The sequence below is a fragment of the Sphaerodactylus townsendi genome, linkage group LG11 (assembly GCF_021028975.2).
Source record: "Sphaerodactylus townsendi isolate TG3544 linkage group LG11, MPM_Stown_v2.3, whole genome shotgun sequence".
NCBI classification, from domain to species: domain Eukaryota; kingdom Metazoa; phylum Chordata; class Lepidosauria; order Squamata; family Sphaerodactylidae; genus Sphaerodactylus; species Sphaerodactylus townsendi.
This window is the reverse complement of record NC_059435.1, coordinates 29,556,968-29,584,307: the sequence shown is the minus strand read 5'-3', so window position 1 is coordinate 29,584,307 and position 27,340 is coordinate 29,556,968. Positions and strand designations below refer to the sequence as shown.

Here is a 27,340-nt window from a genome sequence, read left to right as displayed (position 1 = left end):
TGCTTGGGCTCTGTGGACAAGCAGGAACCTATTCAGTGAATTATTTCTGACTAATTTACAGCATTAGTTGCATCAGTGAATTCAATTCAAAAATGGTTTTATCTTAAATTTTAGCCTTGGAGTTGAGCCTGTTGATAAAGATGTTATTCGGAAACCACCACGAAATGTGAAGGACAGCATTTTGACCAAAAATCTGATTATTAAAATATTAGTTTCATCTATAATTATTGTATGTGGAACATTATTTGTCTTCTGGAGGGAGGTAAGTCGCAGATGTATGCATCTTTTTAAAAAAACACTTTAAATGTTTCCGAATTGTACTGCTTCTATTCCCGTAGCAGCATTTTTTGAAGTGTTAACCTGCAAAGAATCATGTAAGTGCCAAAAAGGAGGGCCTCAGACCTGAAATACTACACCTCCCCATTGTTCAATATGGTAGCTTTTGAAACTCAGGCATTTCAACCATCAGTGTTATAAATGATATCATGTTTGTTCATAGAAAAAACTGTAAAGGCTCACTGAGTGTGTTCAAGCTGTTGGGGCCATCTAACAGTTATTTGAATTGTTTTATTTTTATTTGATTCATATCCCACCCTTTCTTGTCTAAAGATAGGCTCAGGGCAGCTTACAGTGCAAAATACAATACAAATATATACATCCTTCATAAAACTGATTACAGCCTCATCAATTAAATACTCCCCAGGTGCCTTAATATTACAGTCTAATAGGGTCATAGAATCATACAGTTGGAAGAGACTACAGTTGCTATCAAGTCCAATCCCCTGCCATGCAGGGTACACAATCAAAGCACTCCTGTCAGATAGTCATGTAGCCTCTGTTTTAAAACCTCCAAAAAAGGGAGACTCCACTACATTCTGAGGCAACGTATCCCACTGTTGAACAGCCTTTACGGTCAGGAATTTCTTCTTAATGTTTAGGTGGAATCTTTTTTCCTTCCCTTGAATCTGTTACTCCTTGTCCCAGTCTTTGAGCACCAGAAAACTAGCTCCATCTTAAACATGACATCCCTTCACATATTTAAACATGGCTATTGTCACCCCTTATCCTTCTCCTCTCCAAATTAAACATATCCAGCTCCCTAAGTGTGTCATCATAGGGCATGGATTCCAGACCATTTACCATTTTGGTCACCCTCCTCTGGACCCATTCCAGCTTGTCAAAATTCTTCTTGAATTGCGGTGCCCAGAATTGGACACAGTATTTCAGGTGAGGTCTGACCAATGCAAAATAGAGAGGAACTATTCTGTCCCGCGATCTAGACACTATATTTCTGTTGGTGCAACCCAGAATCGCATTGGCTTTCTTGGCTGCTGCAACACACTGTTGACTCATGTTCAGCTTGTGGTCTAAGAGATCCCTTTTACATATACTGTTGTCAAGGCAGGTGTAACCCATCTTATATCTGTGCATTTCATTCTTTCTGCCTAAGTGTAGTACCTTACATTTATCTCTGTTAAAATCCATTTTGTTAGTTTTGGCCCAGCTCTCGAATCTGTCCAGGTCATTTTGAATTCTGATCCTGTCCTCTGGGGTATTAGCTACCACTCCTAATTTGGTGTCATCTGCAAATTTGATTAGCATGACCTCTATTCCATCATCCAAGTCATTGATCCACAGCATTTCCTAATCTTGACAAGCTTATCACTCTATCGAAAAGAGATAAGATTAGGCTGGCATGACTTGTTTTGACAAACCCATGTTGACTTTTAGCAATCACAATATTCCCTTCTTGGTGCTTACAAGCTGTTTAATGATCTGCTCTAGAATCTTTCCTGGCATTGATGTAAGGTTGATTGGGCAGTAATGGTCCAGGTACTCTTTTTTCCCCTCTTTGTACACGTGCTGGTGCAGGGGCGTGACAGGGGCACATGGTGCACATGTGCCCCGGGTGCAATTTCCCCTCGCTCTGGCCCTGAAAGACCCATCAGGAATTGGAATTGAATAGGTCTATTTGTATTTTTAAAATTAAATCCAGATACACTGTGTGGAAAACAGGAATAAGTTATGAATTTTAGATACCAATTCTGTATAGAGTGAGATTCCCATATGGCAGCATCAAATAGGGATTTTTCTAAATCTTGGGTTATGGGACTGTGTGCTTTACAGTATTGTGGTTTTAAATTTTGGATAAAAAGTTTGAAATGCTTCATTGTAGATCTGCAAAGAACTGCATATGTTAAAGCTTTCTTTTCTTTTATCAGCTGCGAGACAACGTCATAACACCTCGAGATACAACAATGACCTTCACTTGTTTTGTATTTTTTGATATGTTCAATGCTTTGAGTTCAAGATCTCAGGTACGTGACCACTGTGCTAGGTATGATATCAACAGTTGAAATATTGAAAAAGCGTCTTTGCAAATTTAGTTCTGATGCGCTCTTTTGTGAGAATGTTGCAAATTTAATTCTTCAGATCAGTAATTTCTAATCGTGTTTTATCTCGCTTGTAATTTTTTGCTTTTGTATGCCAATAAAGGCTGTTGTTGTTGTTATCTTTGCAAATTATGGACACTTAGCAGGCTACTCAAGTAATTAAGCATCATAAATTATCTACCAAAAAACATATTGTCATTGAAATTAAAAAATGTTATTGAAATTAAATAATCCTTTAGTATTGAAAAATCTTTCATTTGAGCTTTAACATACCAGATAGTTCTGAAAATAGTGTGGTTAATTAATTATTATTATTATTATTATTATTATTATTATTATTATTATTATTATTATTATTATTATTATTATTATTATTATTATTATTATATTTGTAAACCGCCCCATCCCCTAAGGGCATACTAAGCAAAAGAAAAAAGTTTAATTTCAGTGTTCTTTATTTGCAGACTACATCTGTGTTTGAGATTGGACTCTGCAGCAACAAAATGTTCTGTTATGCTGTCCTTGGCTCTATAATGGGACAGCTATTGGTAATCTACTTCCCCCCTCTTCAAAAGGTCTTTCAGACAGAGAGTCTAAGTATACTAGGTAAGGACAGTCTTTTATGAGTTTCAGACGTAATGACCTTAATTTTGATAGTGAACATTATGACATTTTACAGATAAATGGAATTCCTTAATGGTTTTAATCTGCTTTGTGGTAATTCTCTTGCCCATTATAGAATTTCTTCATATTCATCTAACCCTACTCTTCCTGTAGTGGTTGTTTCTTAATTCCACTTGAAGCATCCCATTATATACAAATACAAGCCATGGGCAGCCCCATCGAATTGGCTGTAAAACAGTTCCTATTACTCATATGAAACATAAGCACAGTGGTCCAGTTTAAATTGTCCATTTAATTTTGAACATTTGACACTTGGAAAAGACAGCTTCTACAAATATTTCACAAATATTTCACAAAACCTCACCCCACCCCTCCATATCTTTTGAGTCCCTTTTCCTGGTTGCTCTATTTTTCAGATAGTTGATTTGTTGCAGAGGCATAGCAAGGGGGAAAAGCACCCAATGCACTGGTGCGTCCTGTGCCCCTGTCCCACCCTGGAACACCCCCGTCCAACCCCCACCACGCCCCTGGAATGCCCTCGTCACACCCCCACAGGGACGCGCCCCCAGTGCGTTGCGCACTCCCCGTCCCCTTGGAGCTATGCATCTGATTTGTTGTTTGATTTAAACAGCTGAATCCGTGTCCCTAGCCAATTAAAAAGTTTATCATATTGCTCATCTTTTTAGATTTGCTGTTTCTTCTGGGCCTCACCTCCTCAGTTTGCATTGTAGCAGAGACCATAAAGAAGGTTGAAAGAAGCAGAGAGAAGATCCAAAAACATGTCAGTTCTTCATCTTTATCGTCTTTTCTTGATGTATGATGCACATTGCATTCTTTGTTTGCAAAACTAGAAACTGCTGTTCATGTAGGAGGAAGCAACACAAGAAGATAAAGGGCTTTTGACAAGTCCTCCTCTTTCACTGACTGAAAATGAACTTTGGTAATTTCAAAGACTGTTGACTTGTAAACTTCCTGTGGAGGGAGTAACAAAACAAAATTATGCAACTTTGGTAATGCTTTTTTTCCCCTTGAACACAAAACTCACTTTTTAGATTGAATGGAACTTCATAAGTATGTGAGAGACTACTTTTCAAAAGAAACATATGTCAAAAGCCTAAGACCCACCTTCTGCTGTTGAGATGTATACGTGTATAGAAACATGTATTAGATGTTAGCTTTTATTTAAAAAAGAAACTTTACTTTTATGGCGGTGGTGGGGACTTTACTGCTAAATTTTCAAGGCATTCCATCTGGTCTAGAAAGAGTTACAAGAGTGCCATATTTTAGCTCCTGTATTTATTTTAGGTTATCCTGCAATGTGTTCCTTGTGCTATTTTTCTTTTGTAACTTAATTTCTTTGCACAGATGTGACCACTGTCAGATCACTGTCTTTTCTTTCTTTTTGTGATTGAAAAGCCAATATTGCAATTTTGAAGTAAATGTCTGCTTTTCTTAAAATGTGCGGATGTGTAACTTGATATTATGAATGAATCTGGATCACAAATCAGAAAATGATTTTTTTTTTACTTCCAAGGTAATTTTTCACTTGGACAGATAAGGCTGGATTTCATTTTGCCCACTGTCTTGTCATGTATTTAACAAAGACTTTTTAATTCTACAGCCGCATTTTTGTATTCAGCAGTCTGACTCCCAGCAATGTTAATAATCAAACCCCATGAATGAGTGAACCTCTGCTATGTCATGATACATGGTGCTTAGTGCTGAAAAGACAAAGGAGTTCTGAATTTTCTCGGCAGAACTGACGTCTCTTTTAATCTTTGATTTCCTTATAGATTCCCACTTAATGGTTCCTATTATGGTTTCCTTGACTGTTGCTATTTTGTGGTGCGCTGTGTGCCATCCGTTAAAGGAGGAGTGCAATTGTAGACCCCAGGAATGCCTCAGATCTTTCATCTATCAGCATATGCCAATAGGGGGGACCCAATTTCCATCTGTTCAAGTTCTTCTGCTTTCAGACAGGATCTAAGGCAGTGCACATGGCTGGTGGGGCTTTGTGTATCAAATGGCAAGAATTTTAAATTCCCTTCACCCTGCAGCTGCTTCTCTCCAGAGAAGTTGTTCCTTATGGCCACAAGGCCATTCAGAACACATCTATTAACAGTGCAATATGGCCAGGTTAAAAAAACACCCCAAAACAGTAGCCCCCATGCCACATGTGTACACATGCTAGCTGTCTACTTATGACTAGGACTCATAAGCTGGGATCCAGTTTCAAGCATTACAGACTGACTTTTTTTGTTGTTCCAGTTGGTAATAATCGAGAAATACCGGTAGAACACTTGGGTTTCAAGGTCTTTCTTACTGCAAGAGGAGATGCATGTTTTATCTGATCTCTGCTTCTGACATCTGCTGTAATATCTGGGAACAATGAGTGCTAACAGACGCAAATATTTTGTCAGGCACCACAACATTTAAATGTTCAGCCTCAAATTCAGTGTCTTTGGTGGCTGCTGATTAAAATGTAGGTATTAGGCTCAAACCCAGGGAAATATTTGGGAGATCTATTGCAAGAGACTAAATTAATGGCCTCTATATACAACAGTACTCAAAGGAATAAAAATGAAGTATTGTGAATTCACATTCTGACTGATGTGGAAAATAAGACTTTGCACATCTAAGTAAAAAATGTCCCAAACTATACTTTTCAGTTCTTCCGTGTACAAGTACATTTTATGTATTTACAAGTAATGGCAGGTAATCTTGACTATTTTGTCCTGAGCTGTTTGTCAGAGATTGGGAGGAATGGGTTGGCTGCTGTAGAAAACAGGAACAATCTGTAAGGACAGGGATACAGAACTATAAGACACCTTGGTAAACCAGTTGCACCTATTGTAGCAAACAATGCTAATACTTTTTCAGTTTTGCACACACCACAGAGCTACAGTTTTCTTTTTCAGAATGAAAAAGATGAAAATCTCAGAATTCTGTTTAAACAGATTCTTTAAAGAATGCATTCATTATGTGTACTGCTGCCTAATGCATTCCACATAGAGGTGTGTGTGTGCCATAAATTATGCTAGTGTCCTCAGCCCACTATTGCATAGAAAATGTAGGCAGTGGTATTATCTTAACCACCAAGATTATTCCCTGTTATATTCTCAAAGTAGCTCTTTTTTTGGACTAGCTAAAACTGAACCCAAAAGCAGGCAAAGCAAATTAGACAGCACTAGATTTCTGTGTTCGCCTCTGGAGTCCTGTTTTTCAGTGATAGTTCTGAATTATTTTATTATTATTATTATTTATTGGTTTTGTATACCACCCTCCCCTGAAGGGCTCAGGGCAGTTAACATGTTAATATAGTAGATAGAGCACATTTAAAAACAATACAAAAATACAACTATAGTATATGGCTCTAATAAAGTTAAATAATTTAAAACCCCTATTTAAACAGCGTTCCAATATGTAGCATCTCACATCCGATGGGTAAAACCCTCTCCAGGGGAAAGAGGTCAGTCTCTCAAATGTTCTAGGACCATCACAGGGGGCCATCAAAAAGGGGGGAGGGGCTGCATCAGCAGCTGGTCCCTCCAAAAGCCCGGTGGAACGGTTCGGTTTTACAGGCCCTGCGGAACTCGCCAAGGTCCCGCAGGCCCTGGACAGCTGATGGAAGAGAGTTCTACCAGGCAGGGGCCAGGGCTGTAAAGGCCCTGGCCCGAGTGGAGACCAGCCACATCATTGAGGGGCCATGGACCACCAGCAGGTTGGCCTCCGTTGAACGCAGATTAACCCTGAAAACAATACATTACCTGTAATGCATAATTTCTAATGAAAATGTACCTCTAGTCTTCCACCATGAATGTTTCAAATCTGTTGTTAATACTGCATGAAGGCAGAACTTGAATCATAGGAGCTTCTTTCTTATCCAGCGGTTGCTTCACAGCTTGTTTATTCTTTTTCTTAAGAGACTTGGACTTTTTTTTCTTGAAGAACTCTGTAGGTATGACGCTTCTCACTACATGTACCATGTCACAATAAAGCTGGTTCATCTTTGGAGATGCACTGAGGAGATTCTCTGGTGTGGATGCTGACTTAAGTTCATGGTAGAGTCTATGCACAAGGGTTCCATTGTAAAGCCTGCAAAAAATGGATGGGATGTTAGGTTTCTATAACCACCGATTTTGTATCACTGCCCCTATGTACAACTTTAGTACTCAAATGAAGGTGATGTATTTGGAATAAAATACCTTGAGATTTGCTGCAAGTGGTTAACCAAGATCATTTGTCCCCATGGCTGAATAAAAACAGGTTAAAAAATATCATAGCCAAAAAAATCCTTTTCTAAAAACCTGGATGGTTATTGGGAAAGATTCTTAGGAGAAGGAGAAAGAACAGAAGAACAGAAACTATGGCTGTACAAAACAGATACAAAATTTGATAATGAAGTCAGGCACATATCAAGAAATTTAGTAATTATCTAAGAATCAACAACTGTATTCCATTTTGATGTTTTGTAAAGATAGTCTGTCATAAGAGTCAAGCATGTAAGTACTGTTATGTACACACTCTCATAATAAGATGTGCTGATTTTCTATTCAAATTGCCTAATTCATTTTCTGGAATTGGGTCCAAGATGGCCCCCGCCACTTCAGAAAAGCTCAGGTTAATCTGCTGCCCTGCTTCTTTCTGTACACTGAATTGAAGGTCAGAATGCACAGATTAATCAAGGAGACAGATAAACAGCTGCTTTTCCCAAACTCTTGTTTTACTCACCTGCAGAAACCACATAACCATTATTTTGGTTATTAGAGTTATCAAAAGAATGTCAGTGTTTTTCCAGCTTTTACACAAAATGGGCTTCTTGCAGGACATAATTTGCTTTAAATACAGTAATTCTAATTGAATTTGCATTCTTCCTGCACCAGGAAGAATTTAATTAGCATCTTCTATTTTACTTGTATTGAGTTCATCCAAGAGCTCATACCTAAAATGCCTAATGCAGCACTTTTCAGTTCGACCCAAGATTCAAGTAGTTGTTTGCTGAGCTAATGAAGGTTGAACATGATAAGAAAAGAAATGAACATCAGCGGAATAACAAACAACCCAACACAAGACTAAAAATATAAAATGGAGCAATTTTGTTATTCTACTGGGTACTGAATTGGTTAGGCTGACAACTGACCAAAAGTCACATGGTGAACTTCATGTTGAGTGGGGCTTGGAACCTGAGTGCCCACCACTATGGTTCGAACAATCTAGACATTATTCTACCTGCATGGTATTATATAATGCCAGTAATTAACATAAAGCTACCCTCTGATTGCAGTAGGTATGTTTTGAAAGTATTTTTAGGATTTCAGAAAGTGAGTAGAGATTGTATAATAGTTACAAAAATTAACCAGAAACTCCCAGCTTTAGCCATGAACTTCTGTAGGTAGCTTTAGGCTAACCTATAGTTCTTAGCTTTGCATGGCAAAACAGATACTTACTTGCTTTTCCAGGATGGTAAAAGTATTAATAAGATCATGTATGGGAAGTACTGTGATGGTTAAATAGTTCTGATGGGTTCAATTAAAGCCACTACATAATTGCAACAACCTTGTGTTGCAACATTTGATTATGATCTTAACTCTTCAAGAAGTATGCCAGTACTACTGTATTTGATAGAATGTTAAGCCTGCCGATTTGAAACAAAAACTAGAAAGTGCAGAAATTGTTTTGTAAATTAAAAAACAAACAAACCAAAAGTTTCTTATATATAGGTTAAATACTTTTAGGTTAAATAAAAACTTAAATCTCATTGAAACATATGGGATTCTGTGTACCATCCTATGCATGTTTACTCAGAAATCTCCAACTAAGTGTACAGGGATTCGTAATTTGAGGTATTCTTACTGTGTAAGATCTGGCTCAGGGAGAGGAGCAGACAGCAGCTGGTTGAGATACAACCCCATTTGGAGGCAGCACTGCCACTGGCAGAAGATGTGTGCGGTGTCCAATTCTAGCGCTTTCCTCTGTGATTTCTCATCCTTCCATTTCAGAAACTGGTCGTACACTATTCTGTCGACTTCTGCATGATGAGCTCCAGGCTCTAGATAAGAATGGGGGAAATAGGAAAATGTTCTGAATGTTCTAAGATACATTAGCTGTAATACATATCGTCTAAGATGTTACGTAGAAATTCATGTGGAAGTGTCAAATCTGTGGAATATATCTTTCATATAGTAACTTCTACCATCTAAGTTTGTCCTTTTAATGCTGATCTGAATGGCATATCCTTAAATATGAAATTCATAGATCTTGTGCAAAAGATGTAATATTCTTTGAGTACCTTATTTAAATTGCACAGTGAAGCTCATCTGAATCCTACTCCTGTGTGTATTTTATTGAGATGTAGGTTAGAGCAGTTTACCTGGCTTCATGGTCCATGCCCCTAAAAACCCCACTGGTACAAACCTCCCTTCTGCTATGAAATCAGTGTCCTTTTAAACAAAAATGAGCATGAAGTGTGAACTTGGAGAGTACTAAGCATATTCTTTTGAATGTTGCCAATGAGGCATTGAAGGTGCCTGCCATGCAACATCAATTGTTGTTAAGACAATCAGTCACCAAATGAAATGAGAAGTCTATAGTTGATGTCAACCCAAACATGGAAAGGAAAGAACTTCCAGGTTCATAAATAATATTTTTAACAGGGTTTAAAATAGTCTTGAGGGATTCTGAAGGCCCACCTGGGTTCTCTAGTATTTTGTGTAATTCACCAAATACTATTCCAAGTAATAAAGCTTTCATGTGCTGTGACTTCACTTTGGGTTCTGAATACTGTATCCAGAAACAGGTCACTGCCACGGGGAGCTGCAGCAGAGCAGGAACTCCTGCAAGGACACTGTCCGTCACTCCCAAGACCTCTAACAAAAGAAGCAGACGGTCAGCTAAGGGAACCTGCAGACAAAAGTGTAAGAATACAATTTTAATTAGGTGAACCTGCAATCAAACAATACCCAGCCCTTTCCAAAGACGGTCTAGAATCATACTGTTGCAGAAAGTACATTTTCCTTCAAAGCATTTTGCTTGCTTTTATGCTGCTGCTTCATGACAAGATAACCTGTTTTAATAAAACCTGGCTGTTACCTCAAAGACCTATTACAGCTGCAGTGGACATGTTCAGGAAAATTCCATTTTGCTGAGTTTTTCTCTATTTTAAATGTAAACTTAAAAGCCCATATTCACTTTTTAGATCCTATGGGAAATAGCAGAGTCTACACTGTGTAAACATGTACATTCAACTGGAATATTCTACTTCAAGATAGAACTGTGCATATTGTCAGGATATGGTTGAGACCCTTTTCACCTTCCAGTGCTTCCCTGCACTGTGAAGGGAAGCACTGGGTGGGGGGTGGGGGGGCTTGTTTTGCCTCAGGCTCCATTTTTCTTAGATATGCCTCTGACATACACGCACGCACCAAGGAAGTGGTGCAACTCCAGGGCCGGCCTGCCTGCCTGCCTGCCTGCCTGCCTTCCCTCCCTCCCTCCCTCCCTCCCTCCTTCCCTCCTTCCTTCCTTCCTTCCCTCCCTCCCTCCTTCCCTCCTTCCTTCCCTCCCTCCCTCCTTCCTTCCTTCCTTCCTTCCTTCCTTCCTTCCTTCCTTCCTTCCTTCCTTCCTTCCTTCCTTCCTTCCTTCCTTCCTTCCTTCCTTCCTTCCTTCCTTCCCAAAGCCAGGATCCCTCTTTGCAAATTGGGGAGGGGGGTTATGGAAATGAGAACTCTTCCCACCTTCACAGGCACCCTGCTGGCTCCCCCTCCTCTTTGAAAAAGCCAGGATCCAGCTTTGCAAGGGTGGGGAGGACAATGAAGGACAACAGGATGGACAATGTCTGACAGAGAAGAAGGGGAAGCACAGATGAAAAAAGATGACTAAGGAGGAAGAAAGGCAGGAGGGACTGGCCCCCCATGGTGGGTGCTGTTAACACACCAACAGCTGTCTACAGCCTATTGTATTCAGCACAATGGGATTTACTGCTAGTAAGACTATAAGAGGCAAATCACATTCTGTATTTTCTATGCATTATGTAAATTTATACAACTTACTGCACATAATGTATCCTGGCAGTCATGTGTAGGATCAAAAAGGCATAATTGAAGCAGTACCCTCTGATGACTAGGAAACTTACTCCGCAGCTTCTGAGATCTCACCAGCACTTGCCTGTGCATTTTTAAGCATATCTTTGCAGCCACAGAGGTGCTAAGTTTTTTACTGAACTATGATAGTCTCAGGAATCTGCATTTTCAATTGTTCCTGTAGAACTGCACATAACCTTGCCAATAAACTTTAATTATACATCATCTTGAATCTTTACCTCATTTAACGTTGTCAGAGAATATTGATCACCACAAAATTTACTTGGCAGTGTAGATGCTTGAACAAATAATTTCCTGAGTGCTTTTTGGAATCTGTCAAATTCAGAGATGGTGAAAGCAGATGAGGTGGAATGTTTCCTTGCAGAGGTGTGGACTGAACTCTCTGAGGGATTTAGGAGTAGCCCATAAATAACCTGCCGAATTGACAGAGCTGTAACATGACTGCTGGGCCTCTGCATATTCTCTACCTGAGCATGAAGTATTGTTCTTCTTAATACTAGGGCATCACTAATGAACGGTGCAAGAAGACCTTTAGCAAAAGCACGAAGAATCCACTGAGGTAATTCTAGTTCCTTGGCTGCCTCTGATTCATAAATGCCATTCTCAAAAAAGTCTTGCAGATTGACATCAGATGGTTCATATTCCTTCATAGAAGCACACAGAAACTGTCTTGTTTCCTCTTTCTCATGCTGCTTAAGATATTTCAGCACATTTTCCATCGCCTCAGCAGGATCAGCAAAACGAGACAGCCAATTCAGAAGCCCGTGAATACGGATATGCTTTTTGAACTTTTGTGTGTAGCCTCCAACAGGAAGGCGTACCTTGCTGAAGAACATTTCCATAGCAGGTAGGCTAATATAATCATTGCCACTCATCACTGCAAAAAGCGGTAGGAGAGTTTTGTTCATATTGCTGAAGTGGGTACAAAATTTCTCTAAGGAAAAGCACCTTGCTGGGATGTAGCAGTCTTGAGACCCTTTACACACACAAATATTTTGCCACTGAAAGTAATTCAGAGGACAATAGCCTGCTTTTAGGTCAAAAATACAAAAATCACTATCAAAAGTCAAGACAGGACAACTCCAGTGATTGGCTAATGACACAATGTCCCTGTCTGCTTCTGAAATGGACTGGACAAAAGGTATTCGTAATTTGGTTAAGATCTGTATAAATACTTCTCTAATGAGCAAAGGTAATACACTTCCTCCACCACCATGAGAGAGAGAACAGGCTGACTTGATCTTCTCCCGAGCTCTTTCCTTCAAGGTTGTAAACTTCTTATCAGATACATCACCCCCTCCATCTAGCACAACGTATGCTTTCACGTCACAAAGAATCAGTGTTTCAAAAAACTTGTGGACGATATCCGTAAAAGAATCATAATCCCCACCATGCCGAATGTCCAGATTTGAATCAAAGTAAAGTCGATGGTATAGGTTATTCCCATCAATTATTATTTTTCTGTCCCTCAACTGCAGGTCAACAAAGAATTGCTTGTGTTCGGCTACATAGCTCATCATTCCATGGATGCCCATAGTGGAGTAAAATCTCCTGCTAAAACAGAAGGGAAGGGGGAAATAACCTCAAAAGCAAAGCACAAACAGCACAAATAAAGTGGCAACAGTTAAAGCTATAAAATATGTTGGGATTCTGAGAGACAGGCCCATAAAACCCAGTGTAGAATTCCCAGCACATCTTTCTCAGTTATGGACATCACTAATAAGTAAATATTTTATTTCTGAAAGTTTTGAAACTGTATGGTCATAGCAATTATAGTTCAAAGCAGCTTACAATATTGTTGTTCTCTCTCCCATTTTACCTTTCTTTATCAACAACACCCTGTGAGGTACGTCATGCTAACGGTGGTCTGAAATCACCCAGCAAGCAGAGTGGGCATTTGAACCTGGGTCTCCCTGACCCTAATTCAACATCTTAACCACTACACCATCCTGATAGTCCAACTCTAGTGTAAGAGGGATAGATGTGTCCATCAGTGCTTCTTTTCATGTATTTTATTGAAATCAATTTTCATCTTGCACTTTCTCCAAGGAGCTTGGTGCAATGTACATGGTTCCTCCTCTCCACTGTATTTTCACAACCACCCTGTGAGGTATGTTAGGCTGTGTGACTAGCCCAAGGTCACCAAGAAGCTACCATGGCAGAATGGGGATAAAAACCTGGCCCTCCCCTATAGTCAGCCATTCTGTAACCACTACACAACATTGTCTTGGTGGCAATGGTGACAAAGTCATCACCAAGGGCCTTCAGAAATGGCTGCATGAATTGCCCCTTAGTTGGTTCTTCCTTTATCATGTTTATCTTTACAAGAGTCCTGTGAGGCTGTGTGTGTGTGCATGTGACTTTCCCGGAAAGTTTCACTGGCAATTATGGAATTGAACTTGGGTCTCCCGGCTCCTACTCCAGCACTTTAATCACTGGCTTTCCTTTGCGGATGTCAGGGGAAACGTTGCCTGCTGCATTTCTGCCCATCATGCAGAAAGCGGTGTATTTGTGTGATGTGAAACAAATCTTAGAAATGGTGCCCTTCCCTCCAGGAGTCCAGTCTCTCCTGCTCAGGTTGCCACCTTTCCTCCCCAGTAGAGCGCCCGTGTTCGTAACAGCCACACTGCAGGCAGAAGCACCCACGTATCCCATGATTGCTGGCGGGGAATGCAGCGAGGGAGGCAGCTGGACCCCAGCAACCCTCGCGATCTTCCAGCCCAGGTCCCGGCCGCCTGAGCAGACCGAGCAGCGGGCACCACCGCCTTCGCCCCAATATTGGCCCACTCGCCTTGACCTGAGGGAAGGCAAGGCAGACGCTCGCTACGTTACCTGCGTAAGGAAGCGTTCAGAATAAACCCCCCCACTGGAAGACTGGAACGTCGGCGAGAGAAAGGGGGCGGGGCAGTCGAGGCTACGTCAGCGAGGAGGCCCCTTCGTGTCCCCTCGACTTCCTCTCTGGCTCCTCACCGCTACAGGAGAGTGTGTTCCCGTCATGCACAGCGCCGTCTCCCAGCAACGCAACACAAACATAGCAAAAAGAGGGAGTCGTTTAACCGTGCGGATCGGGGGTGGGGGGCAGCTCGCTGGAGCAAAAGGGATGACTGAGAGAGTCCCCCCCTCCTCACATCTTGGCAGAGTGGATGGACAAGGTAAATGGCCCTCCCCGCAATTCTTTAAGTGCTGCGTGTTGACAGCCAGACCTGGGTTCATATCACTCCATTGAGCAACCTTGGGCTAGTAGTCCCTGGTGGCCTGACCTACGTAGCAGGGTGGTTGTGCGAATAAAATGGATGAGGGGGCAGATATGTGCACTGCCCTTAGCTCCTTGGAGGAAGGGTGGGATTCGAAATAAGTTCTTAGTTTAATTACTGACTACTTAAATTCTTTTTTTTTTCACTTTCAGCGGACTTTGGTCATAGGGATTAAAAGTTTAAGACGTATTCCCCTTCCCCCTTTTGACATGTTTCTAGGAGCAAGTTCCAGCCCATCGTAGGGAGAATGGTGGTGGCCGTTTATCGGGGCAATGTAATTTGTATTTTTAGAGTATTCAGTTTCCGGAGAAAATAAACTCCAAAGACAGATTTGTGCATCAATCCAACTAAATGCTGGCTTGATGGTTGGAACTGGTCAAGGCACTCTCTTTGAAAATTGTAGATATTGCCGAAAGCTTGGTGTTAAATTATCTCCAAACCTTTCCCTTGTACTGCAGCAGTCATGGAATACCTTCTTCATATCAGCCCAATGGATTGACCGTATTGTTGGCAAAAAATGTATTTGTTGGCAAAAAAATGTATTGTTGGCAAAAAAAAATTATTTGTTCATTCTGGATATGGCTGGAGATTCTGTTATTGCCAATAACCCCAATAAAGATGCTCTGTTTTGATTGGTTGTTGCTTTTTTAATAACTACCCATATTGTATTGTCGAAGGCTTTCACGGCCGGAATCACTTGAGTGCTGTGTGGTTTCCGGGCTGTATGGCTGTGTTCTAGCAGCTAGAACACAGCCATACAGCCCGGAAACCACACAGCACCCAAACTACCCATATTATTTTAGAAGGATTAGATGTGTGCCAATTTCATGACAGCTTGAAGAGCAGGCTGGAAACTGACAGTATGTGTTCTGGGTGAACTGACTTGATTACATTGAGGGTGTATCTGAAGACCAAGTGGGAAGATCTTTGAGATCAAAAATAGTTATGATAATTTGCCCAGACTATGGGGTCACTGGTACACACCACACATATATACTTGCCTGTGCATATGTAAACATATATACTGTGCATATGTGTGTAATGGCATTTATACAGAATATTCAAAATGTTTCCCATATGATGCCTTTTTGTCATCCATATATCAACCCTGTAAGGTAGGCTATACTCTGTTCCACCGAAAGATCTAAGTAGAACTGTAAATGCATCTGCTCCTTCTTCCTGGACCTTATTTCTAGTAGAATGCTCTGCCGGGCCCTAGAGTTTGTTTCCTCCCCACAATGTGTTTTTTTTTAATTGCCCTTCCCGCTTTGTAGGAAATTGAAGATTAGGCCAAGGGCAGGCACACAAAGTTTCATTTTTCCCACTCCCCCCCCCCCACCTTAGAGCAACTACTTTCCTGTTTGTTGCGCCCGCCATTTTGAGTCAACTTAAGGAGCCACCATGCTGCTGCCACTGCCATTTACAGAATATTCCCAGGAGTTTCCTCTGCTTGCAGCTCATCAGATGGTCATCTCAATGTTAAAAGTTGATGAGTAAAGTTTGTTTTTCCTGGCAATCCCGTACACATGTCATTTTCTTCTTTTGTTTATTTTGAGGGAGGTGTCTTGGCAGCTACAATGACACCATCTAAGGTTTGCAGCCGTTCAGAGGGCAGTTCTAACTTCCATTAAGAAGCAATGGGTGAACCTGTCCCCTGCTGAAGACAGGTCTACCCAACTGCATAATATACAGACTATTGAAATAAGGAATCTGAAAAAATATTAGCAGGTATCATTGTTGTTGGTGAACTCCTTAGCTTTGTTAGGCAATCTGAGAATTACAGACACAGGAACTTTGTTATCTGGTAGCCTTACTATGATTATTTTTGTTGTTCCTCTTTGTTATAGGAGGGCAGGGAATTGGAAAGATGCTCATATTCTATCACATTTAAAGTGTTTTCTTTTTGAAGCCAAGATTATAGTTCATTTGTTCTATTGTGAACATCACTATCAGTAATTAGACGTTTGGCTGTACTTCATTAGGAAATCACACGGCCAAGTACAAGTCCTTGGCATAGGATATGTGAGTATCTCAGCCAGCTGGGTGTCAAAACAGTTTCACACACATGGTGTTATTGTTACAAATTACATATTCATAGGCCTCAATGGATGCATATCAAGAAAGCTACTGTTTAAGCATAGGCTTTCAATGGCTTTAAAATGTACTGTGTTTGTTTATCAAACAACTTCGTTTAACAAAGAAAAATGTTCTACCATTGTTTTAAAAACTAAACCAAAATAGAACTTCTAATGGTTGTCAATCCTCATGAAGGCGATTGGCAAAGTGGTATCCAGATCTTATGTGAATAAATCTGTGAAGCTTTATTTAGAAGGATTTGTCATTCAGATATTTATGGTGTTTGTCAAGCACAACGCACAATCCAGCACCCAGGTATAAGAACATTTAACTTGAGCATAGGATTACAGTAGATAGAAAACACAATAGTTTCTCAGGGTTGTGAATTGTCTAAATCTAAATTGTTATGATAAGTAGTAAATAAATATAGGAGAGCCAGCATGCCATAGTGGTTAAGGTGTTGGACTAGGACCTGTGAAACCAGTTCAAATCCCCAAGCGTCATGGAATCTTGCTGGGTGACTTTGGGGCAGTCACAGACTCTCAGCCCTGACCCTGGCTAGTATTTGGATGGGAGATCTCCAGGGAATATAAGGTTGAATGGGAGACCTCCAAGAAATATTGCCTGGAGTCAGGCAATGGCAAACCACCTTCAAATGCCTCTTGCCTTGAAAACCCTACAGGTTGCCATGTCAGCTGTGACTTATGGTAATTAAAAAAATGGCACTAACATAATTATATTGTTCATAAGCATAAAAAGAAAGGATTCCATGTGTCTTAAAAATAAGTGTTTCAACTTATATTCTGGTTAAGAATACTCCTTTGCTTAAATGGAAGAATTGCCATATAAGTCAGTAGGACAAATCTGAGTCCCCCTTAAGGATAAAAAAAAAGAGCACAGCTATAGACATCAGGATGATATGAAATACTAAGGTATAAGCATGAAAAGAAAATCCAAAGGGAATGAGAGCGTGGAACATGAGCAGTGGGTAAATAAGACCATACAGTAAAGCTTGTAAGTAACTAATCAAGTTTGTAAGTAACTAATCACGGTAACATTTGTAACTGTAATCATGCTGTAATTAATATTTTACATACAATTAATAAATAATTGTATTGTTGAAGCCTTTCACGGCTGAATTCAACTGGTTGTTGTGGGTTTTCTGGGCTGTGTGGCCGTGGTCTGGTAGATCTTGTTCCTCACGTTTCGCCTGCATCTGTGACTGGCAGGTGAAATGTGAGGAACAAGATCTACCAGACCATGGCCACACAGCTCGGAAAACCCACAACAACCAAAGGAATAATTGCTTTCCTCTGAAATGTGGCCACTTTTGGAGGGAAGTGGAAACAATGGAAAAGTGTTTTGAGACAAAGGAAATAAATATTTTTGCCATTCTGTGAGGACATGTTAGAAAGTGTTACTCCTTTTCTTTTGAAGACGTTATCATGTATTGTTTAATAAACACATGGATCAATATGTTTTCTGTCATCTTTGTCCTGTCAAGACCAAAATAAGTAGTTTCCAAATGACAAGAGAAAGAGATCTACTTGCCTTTGTTTATGCCATAAAGGTTGTGAAAATATGTGTGTATGTGTATATAAAAATTATAAGTTCAAATCTCTCAAAGTTTTCTGTCTTCTCAGTAGCTATAGCTCTGTTTGCATCTATTATGTAATGTAATTCATTGCTCCTGTCTTCAGGCAAGAAGCTCTGTGTGAAAAGGGCAGCTGAAATTGCTGTAGGCCAAACATGATCTGAGACTAAATTCTATGGAATTTATAGCCATCTCAAGAAGTTTCATTCTTGACTGACTGCCTTCAGGAGACACAGCGCAGTGTAGTGGTTAGGATAGTGTGCTAGGGTCATGAGGTAGCAATTCTCAGCTGGTCTTCTCAGCAGTCCTATGTTATTCAATGCGGCTTACACCAGGGAAATGTCCTTAGAATTACAACCTGAGAGACTCAGGTTCAAATCCCTATTCTGCCATGAAACTTGCCATGTGACCTTAGTCTAATCATTTTCTTTCTCAGCCTAGTCTGCTTCACAAAGTTGTTATGAGGATTACATGGAGGAGGGGAGAGCAATGTACTTTTGAGGAAAAGATGTGCTAAAACTGTACCAAATAATGTGCCCAGCAATAGTAGAAACACAGGACACAGCAGAGGTATTCCTGAGGAGAAATTGCCCCTCTGGTATGTTGTTAAGGTAGAGGAACCACATAAAAGTCTCCTGAGTATTAAATAATTGTAATTCTTGTCTTCCTCAAATATAAAAAAAATATCCTGAAAGCCTCCAAAGGCTTATAAAACTGTTATGTGCTGTGTATGTTGCTGACGTTGTATAACATGTATAACGTTGATGACGTGGTATGTTGTATAAAATTCAATAATAGTGCTTACATTTAGTATCTGAGAAGACAAATACATGGAACTACAACTGTACATACCATAATCAATCATTTATATGTGAGTTAGTATATCTGAATATTAAATATTGTAATCTTCAATCTTAAAATCAGATACTTTTTTACTTAAAGGACTTTTTATACTGCCACACTATACTGTGTTTCTTCTATCGTTTAGGTACAAATGAGGACAAACTCATGGTATTGTTCTTTGTTTAAAAAGTTCCACATTGTGAAAAGTACCCATGGTTCCACATTTCTTTGAAATTTGATTTTGTTATTTTGGCCGTTTCCACACGGGCCAAAAAAGCCGGTAAAAGGACGGTAAAAACAGCGTTATGGGTGGAGAGTTCGTGTGGCTGCCACTGCAGAAACGATACTTCAGCGATGCAGCAACACTCCAGCAGCCCCACAATGGTTTATTCGAAAATCACTCACCGAGCAAGTCTTTTCAACAATGGCGCTCTGCAGCCAGCTTCGTGCGAAGGAATTGGTGCCACAGAGCGCGCCCCCACAATGGTGGCCAATCCTGGTGTCAAATGCCCATGATGTCTACCCTGGGAAAAAAGAATGCTGTTTACGAAGTGCAGCCATACAAAGCGCCACAGATCAGCCGTTGCTCTACCTGTCCACGCAGAGCCCGCCCATGCAAACGCCCTTTTTTGTTGTAGAATGTTCTGTTTGGGTCCTAGGGCTTACCTAGTCCTGCTCCCCATGTCCGTTTGAAAGTAAAAATACATTTTGGCATAAATGCTCTTGTATCAAAGTACTGTGTTCAATAATACACAAAAGAATGGTTTTGACAAAGGCAGTGTGTAAAAATGAATGATAATTCTCATATTCGTTTGGGACTATATTCTAATGTGTAAGTGTACAACTTTCTTAACCACTGCACTTCAACTGACCAAATTATCATCTTTATGTGAAACAGCATAGAATCTTTGCAACTGCACAAGGTTGTCATCTGTGCAGTTGTTTGCTGTTAACTCTGATGCTCTACACAACAAATAGTCTATAATCTACAACTGAAATGTGGGCGAAGAGAGCCAGATGTTTGTACAGTTTGCAAGACAAGCAAGCCAGATGTTTGTATATTTCACTGTTGTATATTTTGCAAGGCCACCTTCTGAACTCTGCTGTCACCAGGCATTGCCAAAAATTGTGCCTGAGATGTATGCTGGATTTTCCATTTATGGCAGGACTGTAACTATATATGAGTTATATTTGGTAAAATTAATAATATATCCTAAGAAATTCTGCTTTTAACTGACACAAGCAGTGTTTTAAACATTTGTAACTTGTGTTTTTCCCCCTCTTTTGTAGTTGCTTTGGGATTAAAAGGGCCTTTGATTTTCAATATACAAATTTAACAAAAAGCTGTGCTGCATGGAAAAATGTTACGATTCCAGGAAGTTGTCAAGCACGGCCCTTCTTTCACTGCCATTCCTACCTGCTCAAAGGCATTGATTGCGGGAAGATACACTGTTCAGCAGAAACTTGGCCGGGGAAGCTTTGGAACTGTCTACTTGGTTTCAGACAAAAAAGCAAAAGAAGAACAGTTGTAAGTAACTTGCTGGTCTTTCTGATTTGTTCAGAGGGGAATGATGGGTCACAACCTAGTACTGTTTTTCTGCACCCAACATTTGATGTGGTTTCCCCTGGGTAGATGTGGACTGCCCTGACCTAGATTCCCCCAGGCTAGCCAGATCTCAGAAGCTAAGCAGGATTGACCCTGGTTAGTGCTTGGATGGGAGACCTCTAAGGAATACTGGGTTTGTGATGCGGAGGCAGGCAATGGCAAACCACTTCTGAGCATCTCTTGCCTCGAAAACCCTACAGGGTCACCATAAGTCAGCTGTGACTTGATAGCAAAAAAACCAAAAAACAAATCAGACTTGATGTTGATATAAGGCTTTCTTGTTTACTCCAGCTTCTTCCTTCACTTCACTTCACTTCACTTCACCTCTACTCTACCCATTCTATTCTACTCTAGAGATCAAACACTTTTGTTCTTTCTCTTTATAGGTCCTTCTGTTGCAAGTTTCAGCCTGATAGTTCCCAAGAAAGTTAAAATTAGGGTTTTTTTTCCTGGGTGCTTGCTATCCCAGACCTAACAGCTCTTTAGAGCAAGCCTCTAATTGGCAGGTAGTAACTACTGCAGTCAGTGAAGATTTTAGCTGGTATAAAATCTTACTGAAGATTTTAGCTGGTATAGGACTTTGCAGGCCACGGCAAAGGTGGAGACTTATAGAGTTTGCTGGATACATAATTTCAAAACCAACATTTTCTTCTTTAAAAAAATAATATTTTGCCTTCTGTGGTATTTTAGAAATTCCACCTGTCCTGAAGCCCTGCTTCTTCAGCCATGCACTTGCAGTTGAGCAGCGAAGCACTTGGGGGAGCCAGTGTCTAACTCACACCTCAGTAGATCAGCTCCAAGGTGCTGAAACAGCTTTTGCCAGAACTGTTATTTAACCTCAGCTGCACATTTGTCAGTGGATCCTTCAACACTGTTATCATTATTTAGGGAAAATAGGAGTCTAACTATGAATATGGCAGAGGGATGCAAGATTATAGAAGATTATAGGTACAAAAGTTGTCCATGGTACAAGTGTATGTTTGTGGTACAAGTGTATGTTTTAGTGAATATAATTTATTTAGTAGATTATGTTCTTTTGCTAGAGGCAGACCTTTATTCAGGTTGTCCCTGACTCAATGACTTAGGTATGGGGGGGGGGGGCAGAGCCACGCCCTCACCCGCCCCTGGGGACGTGACCACGCCTCTACAAGCCCTGCTCCCGGCCTCAGTGCTTATAAAAGCAGCTCTAAAAAGCCAGGGACAGCAGACTCCCCTGCCCCCCCACCAGCCGGGCTCCTAGCCAGCAGTCCCTTCTGCCCTCCCCTCTGGGCAGAGGCGTAGCTAGGGAAAATGGAGCCCAGTCCAAAATCTGAGGTTTGCGCCCCCCCCCCCCATGGGCGGCTGCTGTGATGCTGGAATCCACCCCCAAACAGCATCACCTTCAATGGTGCTTAAACCAGGGAGCCCAGATTCTCCTTTTAAATCCAACTTAAAGGGAGAATCTGGGGTCCCCAGTTAAAACAACATTGAAAGTGATGCTGTTTTGGGGTGGATTATCCCCTACCCTGAAACAGCATCACTTCCAATATTTAAACTGGGGACCTCAGATTATCCCTTTAAATCCATGTTGAAGGGGGTGGATTTAAAAGGAGAATCTGGGGAATTTTGGGGGTGCCTGCTGTCAGGGGTGCAAGTGTTAAGCTAGCAGCACCAAGCATTCAGGGTATCTTTAGGAGACTCTCCTGATGATACCACCCAAGTTTGGTGAAATTTGGTTTAGGGGGTCCAAAGTTATGGACCCTAAAGATGTAGTCCCCATCTTCTATTAGCTCCCATTGGAAACAATGGGGGATGGGGCACCCTCTTTGGGAGTCCATAACTTTGGATCCCCTGAACCAAACCTCACCAAACATGGGTGGTATCATCAGGAGAGTCTCCCAAAAAATCCCTGAAATTTTTGGTGCTGCTAGCCTAAAAACTGTGCACCCTGCAGGCCAAAAACCGAAACAACACTAAAAAAATTACAAAAAACCCACAAACGGGGGGCGGAGCTTCGGACATGTAATGGGGGGTTGAACCCGAGAACCCTCCCTTACCTACGTCCTGGTTACAGCCACTGTTATGAAGCATCTCTTCAAATAACAGTAGAGTTTATAAAATGTAACATTGTTTTTACAATGCATAAAACTGCATAGATTTATCACACGTTCTCAGTTAACCATAAAGGGCAGTTGGAGAGTTGCTGGTAATCAGAAGACAGAGAGGCATCAGCTATATGACTGTGAGATATCTGTGCTTGCTAATTCTCTTGGTCTCCTGCTTTCTTATCTTTGTTTCTATGGTTTCCCTACTACGCTACTTCCTATTGCTGAGCTTCTTTCCTCTCTCGCTACTGGACTGCGCCGAATGAGGGCTGGCTTAAGAGATTCCACCAGCTGCTACTTGCTGGCTGATTGTCAAATCAGGCAGAACAACCAAAAGACCATTGCAGGTGGTCCGACCCCTGATGGACTTCCAGTCAGGTGGCCAATACAGAGTGGGAAGTGGCTGCTGAGCAGCTCCTCAGGATGCTTTTATTGCTGCACAGTCACATGACATTTTGCTTCCTTCCATTTCACAATGCTGGGACATTGCCCAGGAATCTGTGCCATAAACTCTCATTCAGAGGAAACTAGAGGTTTCCCCCTCTGAATTGTGCTTATGGTATGCAGCCTCTGCATTACTTAAATCTGAAGGCATATTTTTAAAGCATTAGTTAAAACAGCACTTCTGGCTTCTCTGGACCTTTCTTTGAACATTTTGTCAAGTGAACCTTATTGCTACTTTTCAAAAAAGCTGACAGTGGCCAATCCAGCACTTTCCTCAAATTTCATTCCACGTTTTGTCTTTAAGTGTTACAGATACATTTTCACACATTTCATGCTACAATCATAAGCAAGTCTACTGAGAATCTGGCTCAAATGTATTCAGTGGGGTTTTCTCCCAGTCAAAGGACAATCTTAGTGATTCTGGTGCCCTGAGCAAAAGGCCAGGAGCAGGCCCCAGAATTGCTCCCCTGCTGCCGGCTACCCCCACTAAGAACATGGTCTGTTGCGCACAGCTGAAATCAAGAATCCCGAGGACACACACAAAAAAGGCATCCTTGGATGGTACTCTGCACAGCCTTTTTCCCAAGGCTGTGTCATTGGGGTGCTTTATTTCAGCTCAAGTGCACCTTTTCCCCCTAAGCCACCTACAAGATGTCTCCAGCCTGGCTGTGTGAAATGCTGAGCTCAGGAGGCAACTTAACATTCCCAGCCTGACCATTCTGCCCTCTGGTCAGTTTCGAGAAGCTTGTGGGTGACATTTTGTGTACGGCTGAAGGGATTCTCCCTGCCTTCATTTGCTGAAGGCTGCTCCAGGAGCCTTTGCTCTGCATCCTGGGCACCTTTTCAGCCTGAAAAGTACATAGTTGTACTCATCTGGTCATGATGTCCATATTAGTTTTGTATTTGTTTTTTTATTTATGAGGAGCTATCTTCATAGTTATGCACACCCACATAAGAGAATCTTTGAAGACTTTCTTACTGCAGTCAGTCCACAGAGGGCAGGTCAACCCAATGCTTTTCAATGGGCAGCAGACCTGTCTTCTGAGCAGCTAAGACTCTCTTATGTGTGTCTGCATAGCTACAAAGATAGCTCCCCAAAAAGTTTTTTTTTCCTAAAAAGGAAAACTATATATTGCTGGAGTGGCTACCACCCAATCTCCGCAGGAACCCTGCTCCTTTTCCTTTGACTCCATTGGGGAAGGCAGGGCCCTTTTCTCTTGGCCCCTATTCTTCCCAGATCGCTACATGCTGTCCTTCAGAGCCTTGTTGCAATTCTCCCTTACAAAAGTCTTTTAAAACTGTGTTTAATGGGTCATTGGCATGGTACTAATAAAAGGTATGATCCCAGTTATTCAACATGCTCATGAAGACTTCAGTACAAGAAAGAAACAGCTCTCAATGGCTGCTCCTTCCTATGTCACTGTGAAATCAAGCTGAAGAACTACACCCAGATTAAAGCTCATTTAAAACCTATTTATTTTCTCCATGAAACTGTAGTTCTGGGATGCGAGATAGGCATAACAAACACTTTTGGCACTCTTAAAATGTCATCCTAAGCAATAACTCTGTTTAGGAAGGGCACAGTTAACCAATGACAACTGCCAGAATCTTTGTTGCGGGGAGACACGAAAGTTAAACCAATTTAAAATGGATCTGAGTTTGTAGTGCAGAAACATTATTTGCCTTTGTTATGGCAGATAGAGGCTTCTAATACAAACTTGTCCCATTGCTAAATCCTGATAGTTTCCTTCCTCTTTTTAAAAAGGGCACCTCTCTAATTAGTCTACACCTATATTATTTATTAGTTATGCTGGTTCAGCATCAATGTGCTATTGAACAGTGGTCACTTGGAAGACATCGCTGTCATCTCTGGGTAACGAAAGTCCCAGCCGTTTGCTCATGAAGAAGCTTTTGAGTTAAGTCTTACTATTCTATAGGCACCAATGACCAAGCAACAGAAGTGCACAGTAGGCAGTAGGGACTTCAGCTCCATAAATATTCAGGAAGTGTTAATATGTCCCCTTGGTGGAAGGCGCATGCTGAGAAGCGCCAAGCACCCAGCGCCACTCCTGCATGTGGTAATAGTGGGGTGTCAGCACAACTTCTGCCTCTGACTTGCATTATACCATTAATTCCGACTCATGCTAGGATTCCTTGGAAACTGTGCACTCACCTGAATAATTTATTGCATGTCTCTCAATTATTTATTGCTTCTTATTACAACTGAAATGAAATCTAAAGGTGGAAGGCGCCCTGTAACTTATGAATATCCAAGAGACAATCAGTGGTTTGCTGTGTAGTTAAAGCCTTGTGTTTGCTGCCTGTTTTGTTTCTCTGAAGGTATTCCAAAGAGAACATTCTGCAGAAACTGAATCGACTGATAAAATAACAAATGGCTCCCCGCTGGTCGCCCTGCATTAGTTCATCTAATCATGCTGGCTGCCTTTTCTTCAGCACCGTTTTGCCTGAAAATGAAATTATGTGCAATGTAGGAAGAGAAGAGGAGAAACTAGGGGAGGAGTAAGGAGACGGTTGAGGTCACCGGCTGCTTTTCTGAACTAACTCTTGCTAGAGGATGAGCAAGAGAACCCTTTCTGATAGAAATGGCTTTTGGTTTCCAATGTGAACTGTCTGTCTTGATAAGCTGTCCTCGCCTTTCAGGATTAGTTTTTTTTTGGGGGGCGGGGTTTGAGAGAGAGAGAGAGAGAGAGAGAGAGAGAGCATGTTTTTGGTTTGTCGTGGCTTGTGTCAAGAGAAAAATGGATTGAATTCACCAAACTGTAGTTATGACAAAGAAGATTTGCACAGTTCACATCTTTTGGTTCTAAGGTGGTAAACTATGACTTTGTTCTGTAGTGAAATACTTGAATGAAACAATTCTCAGATGAACTCCAGAATTACCTTATCGGAGAATACCTGGGGACTGTTCTTTACAAATACCTCCCCTATTGACACTGAGGTTAAAAACTCACTGTGTCTAGAGTATGCCTTAACATCTCACAATTGTGGGACTTGGACAGTGTCTTGTGTTGAGTAAATGAGAGAGAAACGAAGGCATGGGGTTGCAGATCTACACAGATCCTATGAATTAAGAACCCTTTTTAGATGTGCCAGGCATGTAGATTGAATGCATCCTTGGTTGGAAGCACCAAGGCCTGACCTGACCCTGCATATTCCATCATCTATGAGGACAGCCCACAATCTTGTGGACTTTGTATTCTAGATCAGGTACCCTGCACAAAGGCCTAAAATATGCAATTTGTGCATCGAATCTGTTCTCACAGGAGACACAGTGAGTCTTGTCAGTGGCAGAGCTTGTTGCCACCTTCACATACACACAACCAGCCTTGCTCAATCTGTACCTGACTGTGGTAAATGACTGGAAACACTGACTCACCAGGAAATCTATGGAACCAAGACCATGGAGCTGTTTAATAGGTATTTTAACACTCATCATCTCAGCTAGGCAGGGAGTTATACAAATGTCCATTTTTTCATATCCTGTCCAAATTATTATTATTTTGTTAATAATAATAACAGCAGCAGTGGCATAAGAGGTTAAGAGCTCGTGTATCTAATCTGGAGGAACCGGGTTTGATACTCTGCTCTGCTGCTCTGAACTCAGTGGGAGAGCTTATCACCTGGGGGAATTCCGTGATCAGCCTGTACACTCCCACACACGCCAGCTGGGTGACCTTGGACTAGTCACAGCTTCTTGGAGCTCTCTCAGCCCCACCTACCTCACAGGGTGTTTGTTGTGAGGGGGGAGGGGCAAGGAGATTGTAAGCCCCTTTGAGTCTCCTACAGGAGAGAAAAGGGGGATATAAATCCAAACTCCTCCTCCTCCTCTTCCTCCTCCTCCTCCTCCTCCTCTTCCTCTTCCTCTTCCTCTTCCTCTTCTTCTTTCCAATGCCAAGGGTGCAAAATTACCAGCTTTTTGTTTGTAAAGTATCATCCTTTCATTAGCACCAGCAGCACTTGTCCTAGTGACCCTTTCATGAAGAAAATCGATTTCCAAATCTGTAAGATAAGCGTTATTTATTTGAATGCTCTTTTAAAAATTGCTGAACATTGTTTATTTACCTTCCTCCACTTTATCCTGTTATCTTTCAGACTCTTTCTCTTCTGGAATAATTTCACAAATTAGAATGGACATCTGAATAAGCCAGTCTCCTTTGCAAAAGCTACTTCTGCTGAGAGAAGAAATGTCTGCAGTCTGAGGGTTTGGCGTCCCCATTTGCTGGCAGGGATAGACCAAGGGCCTTGAGCTGTGGAGGCCTACGAGTTTGTGGCCAGATATTGTTGCCAGGTCACAAGTGCTGAATG

The 27,340-nt window shown here is 41.3% G+C and overlaps 2 protein-coding genes and 1 long non-coding RNA gene across 8 annotated transcripts in view; 2 read left to right on the top strand and 1 right to left on the bottom strand.

The window, feature by feature from the left end:
• Positions 1-4,475, top strand: part of ATP2C1 (ATPase secretory pathway Ca2+ transporting 1) — a 56,786-nt gene extending 52,311 nt beyond the window's left edge. For all 5 annotated transcript variants that reach the window (XM_048511481.1, XM_048511476.1, XM_048511479.1 and 2 more), the window contains 4 exons: positions 115-262; positions 2,223-2,318; positions 2,858-2,999; positions 3,704-4,475. In XM_048511481.1, the coding sequence (XP_048367438.1) occupies positions 115-262; positions 2,223-2,318; positions 2,858-2,999; positions 3,704-3,837 (520 nt within the window). In that variant the 3' untranslated portion in view covers positions 3,838-4,475. The remainder of the gene's footprint in view (positions 1-114; positions 263-2,222; positions 2,319-2,857; positions 3,000-3,703) is intronic.
• On the bottom strand, positions 3,290-14,094 carry ASTE1 (asteroid homolog 1). 2 transcript variants are annotated; one of them, XM_048511482.1, is made up of 6 exons: positions 13,946-14,094; positions 11,332-12,667; positions 9,707-9,917; positions 8,871-9,066; positions 6,816-7,112; positions 3,290-3,989 (listed from the first exon to the last, which is right to left on the bottom strand). In XM_048511482.1, exons 2-5 carry the CDS (start codon positions 12,646-12,648, stop codon positions 6,818-6,820), a joined length of 2,019 nt encoding a protein of 672 aa, XP_048367439.1. In that variant the 5' UTR covers positions 12,649-12,667; positions 13,946-14,094; the 3' UTR covers positions 3,290-3,989; positions 6,816-6,817. The 2 variants fall into 2 exon arrangements, with proteins under 2 accessions (XP_048367439.1, XP_048367440.1); XM_048511483.1 differs by having other exon boundaries at positions 11,332-12,664.
• On the top strand, positions 14,086-27,340 carry LOC125441135. The gene is made up of 3 exons (XR_007245794.1): positions 14,086-14,265; positions 20,171-20,408; positions 27,128-27,340. It is a non-coding gene; the product is annotated as an uncharacterized LOC125441135 (long non-coding RNA).